This window comes from Lolium rigidum, chromosome 7 (assembly GCF_022539505.1).
Source record: "Lolium rigidum isolate FL_2022 chromosome 7, APGP_CSIRO_Lrig_0.1, whole genome shotgun sequence".
NCBI lineage: Eukaryota > Viridiplantae > Streptophyta > Magnoliopsida > Poales > Poaceae > Lolium > Lolium rigidum.
The window spans coordinates 201,935,006-201,942,289 of NC_061514.1; the positions used below are offsets into that span (position 1 = coordinate 201,935,006).

The following is a 7,284-nucleotide window of genomic DNA, read 5'->3' on the forward strand; positions in this document are numbered from 1 at the left end:
AGCATGTTGTCACGAGTCTCACACGACAAAAGCTGAGACCACATATCATTGAGGGTTGTAGAGGGGACGACGTTTATAGTAGCAACGAGTGGGTTGAAGGTACCATCTAGGCTATTCAGAATATAGTCCTTCAACTCATCATCATCGACCGGTTTCCCAGCAGCAGCAAGTTCAGAAGCGTAGCCTTTCAACTTGGAGATGTACTACTGTTGCGCAGTCATGTCGAGTTTCTTCGCGTTGGTAAGGGCATCGCGGATGGTAGAGACCTACTACTTGGACTGTGAAGAGTAGAGCTATTGAAGGGCATGCCAAACCTCAACAGCATGTGCGAGTTCAAAAACATGAGGGAAAACATCCTCAGGGAGGAAAATCACAAGGAAGCTGACCACCTGCTGATCCCTGGTGATCCAAGTGTCATAGGCTGAATTCGGGACAATAACCTTCTTCTTATTCTTGTCTTCAGCGCCAAGGAACTCAAGCGGAGCCAGATCCGACCCCTCAAGGAGACCCATGACCCTTGCACCGCGAAGCGTGGGCAGAACTTGGGCCTGCCAACACTGGTAGCTTTCGCGAGTGAGCTTCCTGGCTGGCGGCGCACCGATGATGGTTGCACTAGAGGGATTCGAGGAAGACGCCAACAGTCCTATCGTCGGGAGGGAAGGTGCGACCGAGCGTTGTCTGGTCGATAGTTGACAGGTCCTAGGAGGAGTTGTTCAAAAGGTTTTGTGGGGATGTAGGATCGATCGAAGCCTGGGAAAGAGGGGAGAGACAGATCGGTGGCGTGGTGTGGAGCGATCGGATGATCGCTGGTCCTGGCGACGTTCGTGGGAAGGACACCGGCGGCGGATGTGGGTTTTGGTGTGGGAGCGATCGAACCCTTGGAATCGAGAGGGGATCGGAGGTGGGAAGGAGCTTCATCGTGGTGTGTAGCGATCGGAGGTCCTGGCGACGGCGGTGGGAGAGCCACTGGCAGCGACGAGTAGGAGGAAAAGGAGGAGCCCCATACCATGTGAAATTGTATGCTCTAGCCAGTTCAACCATAAGGTGTGAACTAGCAAAATTATGCCACCATGAAATGCAGATCGGAGGCGAGCGTAGCATACATGGAGGAAGACACGGGAATAGGATGCCTCGATCAACTTAGACATACAAATAGGCGCGAAAGAAAACTTGGACATAGGAAAATATCACATGGATTGCATCTTTGCAAGACCATAAAAAATGAAAACGAGAATTCCATTGTGAGACAGGCCTGTACAAGTTCAAGTTAGTTGTATCAAGGGGCAGGCCATGTTTGCATACCAACACGACACTCCATAGGCATCGATCGTGAAATCCTCAACTGCATTTGCATGGAAGCAATAATTTGTGACCTCACCGAGCTGCCGGCGGCGGCATTGAACTAGTCACACCCAAATTTTATATGCTCAGCTATCTTCAAATCTCACAAAATACTGCAGACACACAATCTTATAAACATCCAATTATTTTATTTTCACATTTCCACCTGGCTTCACAATCTTGTTGCACCAGGGCGCACAATGAGGTCAGCCTCTCACTCGGTCACGAACGCGACGATCTTCTGGAGCAGCTCCCTGGCCTTCTCCGACGCGGGCTCGTACAGGTAGAACACGTGGCCGACGCCCTCCGACTCGAACAGCTCCACCGCCGGCTGGGGGCCCCTCGCCCGCGCCACCGCCTCCGCGTACGCCCTGCCGCGCCACCGCAGGAAGTCCCCCTCGGCCACGCACACCATCACCTTGTCGCACGCCAGCTTCTCCAGCCCCGGCGCGCCCGCAGCAGTCGGGTTCACCCGGGGGTCGTCCGCGCCGTCCACCGCGTCGGGGCACACGAACTCCCACAGGCCCTTCTCCTCCACGCCGCCCTTGTTCCCGGCCGGCCGGGGCTCCTCGCCGATGGGCTCCTTGCCCCAGAACCACGGGTGGATGAGGACGACGCCCTTGAGCTTCCCCTGGAACTCCTGCCGCATGGCGAGGTGGTGGCAGACGTTGCCCCCGGCGCTGTCGCCCGCGAGGAAGACGCGGGACAGGTCGCCGTGGTCGGCGATCCACGGGTCGGCGGCGGAGAGCGCCCAGTTGAGGGCCGCGAGGGAGTCGTCGTAGGCCGCGGGGAGCGGGTGCTCCGGGGCGAGGCGGTAGTCGACGGAGACGGCGACGGCGCCGCAGGCCGCGGCGAGGTCGTTGAGGCAGCGGTGGTACGCGGGCGTCGCGGCCGACCCGATCACGAACCCGCCGCCGTGGAAGTACACGAGGACGGGGAGCTTCGTCTTGGCCGCGCCGGCGCCGGCGCCGGGCGGGAGGTAGAGGCGCGCGAACGAGGAGGGCGAGAGCGGGACGTCCTTGGACGCGACCCCCGTGGCGGCGTCGTGGCCCGGCGGGACGGGCGGCATGTCGAGCGGCCGCTCGAGCCGGCCGCTCTTGTAGACCAGGAGCAGCGGGGAGAAGTCGTGGACGACCTCGTCGCCGGCGTCGGCGGCGGCGCCCGACGACATTGTTGTCGACGATCTGTTCGGTGCGCGGCGCGCAAGTTCAGCGACGCGCGACGTCCGGGCACGGGTGGCTACGTGTGCAGTTTTGCGTCGTCCGGCTTGGGGTATTTGTACGTTCACCGGCGTGGGAAGTGGCAGGGCGGAGCTTGTGCTGGACCGGTGGCGCGTAGGTGAGTCACGACTGACGAGCATTCCTACTTTCTCATGCTGGGCGGGGGCCGCTGGGTGGCGGTAGGATAGGACTTCAATGGCGGGTAGGTGGCAAGCTGCTGAATTATACTGTATACACGGGAGATGGTATGAACGCGTGGGCTATCGGCGTCCGGCCGGGCGACCTCTCTTGTGAATGAGAGAGTTAATCGCGGCGACATGTTTGGTTCACACGAATTTTATAGGTTTCTATCATTCAATGCCATTGCCATTTTTCTCTACGGTCGAATGGAAATTAAGTTAAGGGTCATTCAACTCCATAACCGCTAGGTTTGCATCGCGATTCAAGTGTTCATTTATGAATTTCAAGTGATGTTTCAACTGAGATTTTCAGTTATACAAGTAAAGTTTTTAAGCAGTGGGCTCAAAGAGCCCAACTTTAAATCAACAAAGCTCTCTACCATCTTACAATACAAATACAAAGCAAAGAAAAATGACAACTAAAACAACAGAAGCGTGACTACAATAAATAAAGATAAAACTTAAAGACTTGAAGTCTTTGTCTCGAACAAATGAAGATCAAAGGGTGTCACACCGATGGACGATCACCAGAATCCCCACCAACCGGTTACACACATATAGACGCCAGCCACATGTGACCAAGGAAGGAGAAGCAAGGATTTTGTCTTCCTTATCAGCGATGTCGCTGATCCGCCATATATCCGGTGGCCTTAGGGGCTTTGAGCAAAAATAAACAATCAAAATCAAATGCTCACATATGACACACAACCATAAGATTTATTTTTAGGAAAAGAGATGAGAACTTACAATATTTTTCCGTTTTGAGATTAAGAAATAGCGAGCCGAGAGAGTCCAGCACAACCACGAGGCCGTGGCCGTGGCCTGCTAAGTGCTAACGGCATCTCCAACGGGTGACACAAAACGGGCTAAATTATCTGCGTGCGTTCATTTGCGTCACTTCGCAGACGTGAAAATGGTTATTTTTTCCACGCGTTCGATTGCGCTTGGGGTGTCTCCAGTGGCTCGACGAATTTTTTTTTCTATTTTTTTCTATTTTTCATTTAACATAGATGCAAACATTACACAAACTAATACATAGTTGGAAACATGGTAAATCATTGCAAAATGAGGAAACCTAGCTAGTATTGGCCACGCAGGTTTTTTATGTTCGCTGACAAAAAGAACACTCTCGGGCAGTCTCAATCACCTAAACTGGAAAATCTAGCTGACAAGGAGAACATATAGAAACCTCCACTAACGGCTTCAATTGGTCCGTGGCCATCTTCGCTGCAAAGAAAGAACACTCTAACAACACTAGCTATTGGTGTCCTTGCCGAACTCGTCCATGTGGTAGTGCCTGCGGCAGGATGTGTCGTCGAACACCTTGACAATCATCTCGCCATCCCCCCTTATAGAGGAAGGTGAGCAAACAGCTGGGCACGAGATCGAGATCGAGGTCGCGGACGAACTTGTTCCACCCGGTGTGCAGGTACATCTTGCCTTGCCTGTCGAACAAGACCTCGACATGCTGATACGTCTCCAACGTATCGATAATTTCTTATGTTCCATGCCATATTATTGATGATTCCTACATGTTATATGCACACTTTATGTCATATTCGTGCATTTTCTGGAACTAACCTATTAACAAGATGTCGAAGTGCCGATTGCTTCGTTTTCGCTGTTTTTGGTTTCACAAATCCTAGTAACGAAATATTCTCGGAATTGGACGAAATCAAGTCCCAGGGTCCTATTTTGCCACGAACCTTCCAGAAGACAGAAGAGCATACGAAGTGGGGCCACGAGGGGCCACCACCACAAGGCGGCGCGGCCAAGGAGGGGCCCGCGCCGCCCTATGGTGTGGGCCCCTTGTCAGCCCCCCGACTCTGCCCTTCCGCCTACTTAAAGCCTCCGTCGCGAAAACCCTGATGCGAAAAAACCACGATACGGGAAACCTTCCAGAGACGCCGCCGCCGCCGATCCCATCTCGGGGGGATTCTGGAGATCTCCTCCGGCACCCTGCCGGAGAGGGGATTCATCTCCCGGAGGACTCTACACCGCCATGGTCGCCTCCGGAGTGATGAGTGAGTAGTTCACCCCTGGACTATGGGTCCATAGCAGTAGCTAGATGGTTGTCTTCTCCTCATTGTGCTTCATTGTTGGATCTTGTGAGCTGCCTAACATGATCAAGATCATCTATCCGTAATGCTATATGTTGTGTTTGTCGGGATCCGATGGATAGAGAATACCATGTTATGTTAATTATCAAGTTATTACATATGTGTTGTTTATGATCTTGCATGCTCTCCGTTATTAGTAGAGGCTCGGCCAAGTTTTTGCTCTTAACTCCAAGAGGGAGTATTTATGCTCGATAGTGGGTTCATGCCTGCATTGACACCTGGGACAGTGATAGAAAGTTCTAAGGTTGTGTTGTGTTGTTGCCACTAGGGATAAAACATTGATGCTATGTCCGAGGATGTAGTTATTGATTACATTACGCACCATACTTAATGCAATTGTCCGTTGCTTTGCAACTTAATACCGGAAGGGGTTCGGATGATAACTCGAAGGTGGACTTTTTAGGCATAGATGCGCTTGGATGGCGGTCTATGTACTTTGTCGTAATGCCCAATTAAATCTCACTATATTTATCATGACATGTATGTGCATTGTTATGCCCTCTCTATTTGTCAATTGCCCGACCGTAATTTGTTCACCCAACATGCTTTTATCTTATGGGAGAGACACCTCTAGTGAACTCGGACCCCGGTCCATTCTTTTAATACTCGAAATACAAATCTGCCGCAATACTTGTTTTTACCGTTTTCTCTCGCAAACAATCATCTTCCACACAATACGGTTAATCCTTTGTTACGACGAAGCCGGTGAGATTGACAACCTCACCGTTTCGTTGGGGCAAAGTACTTTGGTTGTGTTGTGCGAGTTCCACGTTGGCGCCGGAATCCCCGGTGTTGCGCCGCACTACATCCCGCCGCCATCAACCTTCAACGTGCTTCTTGGCTCCTCCTGGTTCGATAAACCTTGGTTTCTTTCTGAGGGAAAACTTGCTGCTGTGCGCATCATACCTTCCTCTTGGGGTTCCCAACGAACGTGTGAGTTACACGCCATCACATGCCACCGGAAAAAGATGCAGCTAGCCTCCCGTAGCTGCAACTCGGCCAGCTCGACACCGTCGACAAACTCGGCGAATTTTTCCGGCAGCCGCTTGATGCCGAGGGGGTCCTGGTCGATGCGGAGGAGGAACTCGAAGCACCGGACCTCATGCGAAGACGACGATGGCGCATGCGACGACGAGCGTGGGGACGTAGCTTCTCCACCATGACGGCCCCAGCCGCGGCGGCCACGCCCGCGGCCTCGACCACCTCTGATGTAGCCCCGCCCAAGGACGACACTACATCAAGACCGACGAGCCCTCCTCGTGGCCCAATGACACGAGCTCGGCCAAAGCCATACACCAAGAGGTGAAGATGGAGACCCAGCGCTCCAGCCGGAACTTCCGCCCCCTAGGACCGGAACTTCCGGCCAGATGCCTCCCAGATGCCATCCAGCGCCCAGGAAAGAGAATCCAGCCGCAACTTCCGCCCCGAGCGACCGGAACTTCCGCCCAAGTTCCGCCCCAGTTCCGAAAATGCGCAAAAATGCCCCGGGGTGTTACTGCAAGGAAATCGGTCGTTTTCGGAACTTGGCCGGAAGTACCGCCCCGAATGGAACTTCCGCCCCCCAGGACCGGAACTTCCGCCCAGATGCCTCCCAGATGGTGCCCAGCCCCCGGTGAAGGGAATCCAGCTAGAACTTCCGCCCCGAGCGACCGAAACTTCCGCATGCGCGACTTTCAGCACAAACATCACTTTTCAGCATGTAACTTACCCCTTCGCCCCACCAACTATAAATAGCCTTGTTGGCTCAGATTTGAGATTCAGACTTAATGTTAGATTAAACCTGAGCTTTGCTCTTGCCCCATGTGGGAACCCCTACCATAGATCCTAGATCTTGTACCACGCGATCTCCTTGTTGAATCCTCGTGATCTCTTTGGTGACTTCTATCAATCGTTGGTCTTTTGCTTGCACTTCTACCTTTTGGGTCTTTTGCTTGCACTTCTATCAACCTTGGTCTTTTCACCCTTCTAGATCTCTAGGATTCGATTCGTTGATCTTTTCGAAAGGTCTTTTCCTGCAACTTCTATCGAGTTGGTGGTTCGGGCAAACGAGGACAAACCGATTTGTGTGCGTGTGTGAGTTTGTATCTTCGATCCCCTTCGTGTTCTTCGCGTTCTACAACCTCCCCCACGAATCCCACCCAAATCCATCAACTTTTATGCGTCTTATGAACCATACCTTGAGACCTCTCATTGGAAAGAGTGTGGTTGTCTACTTTGATGATATCCTCATTTATAGCAAAAATCTCGAGGACCATGTGCAACATGTGAGAGAAGTCTTATGTATCTTGCGCCGCGAAAAGCTCTTTGCAAATCTTCCCAAGTGCACCTTTGCACAAAACAAGTTGGTTTTTCTTGGGTTTGTTGTTTCCGCCAATGGCATTGAAGTGGACTCTTCGAAGGTTGAGGCCATCCACAATTGGCCCA

The 7,284-nt window shown here is 52.6% G+C and overlaps 1 protein-coding gene across 1 annotated transcript; it reads right to left on the reverse strand.

Moving 5' to 3' along the window:
• Positions 1–1,473: 1,473 nt before the first annotated feature.
• LOC124672446 (tuliposide A-converting enzyme 1, chloroplastic-like) lies at positions 1,474–2,512 on the reverse strand. Its single transcript, XM_047208669.1, has one exon. The coding sequence runs from the start codon at positions 2,510–2,512 to the stop codon at positions 1,556–1,558; it is 957 nt and encodes a 318-aa protein (XP_047064625.1). The 3' UTR covers positions 1,474–1,555.
• Positions 2,513–7,284: the final 4,772 nt, after the last annotated feature.

Excerpts from the sequence above, each read along its gene's own strand:
- LOC124672446 (XM_047208669.1), bottom strand. The coding sequence starts at position 2,512 with ATGTCGTCGGGCGCCGCCGCCGACGCCGGCGACGAGGTCGTCCACGAC.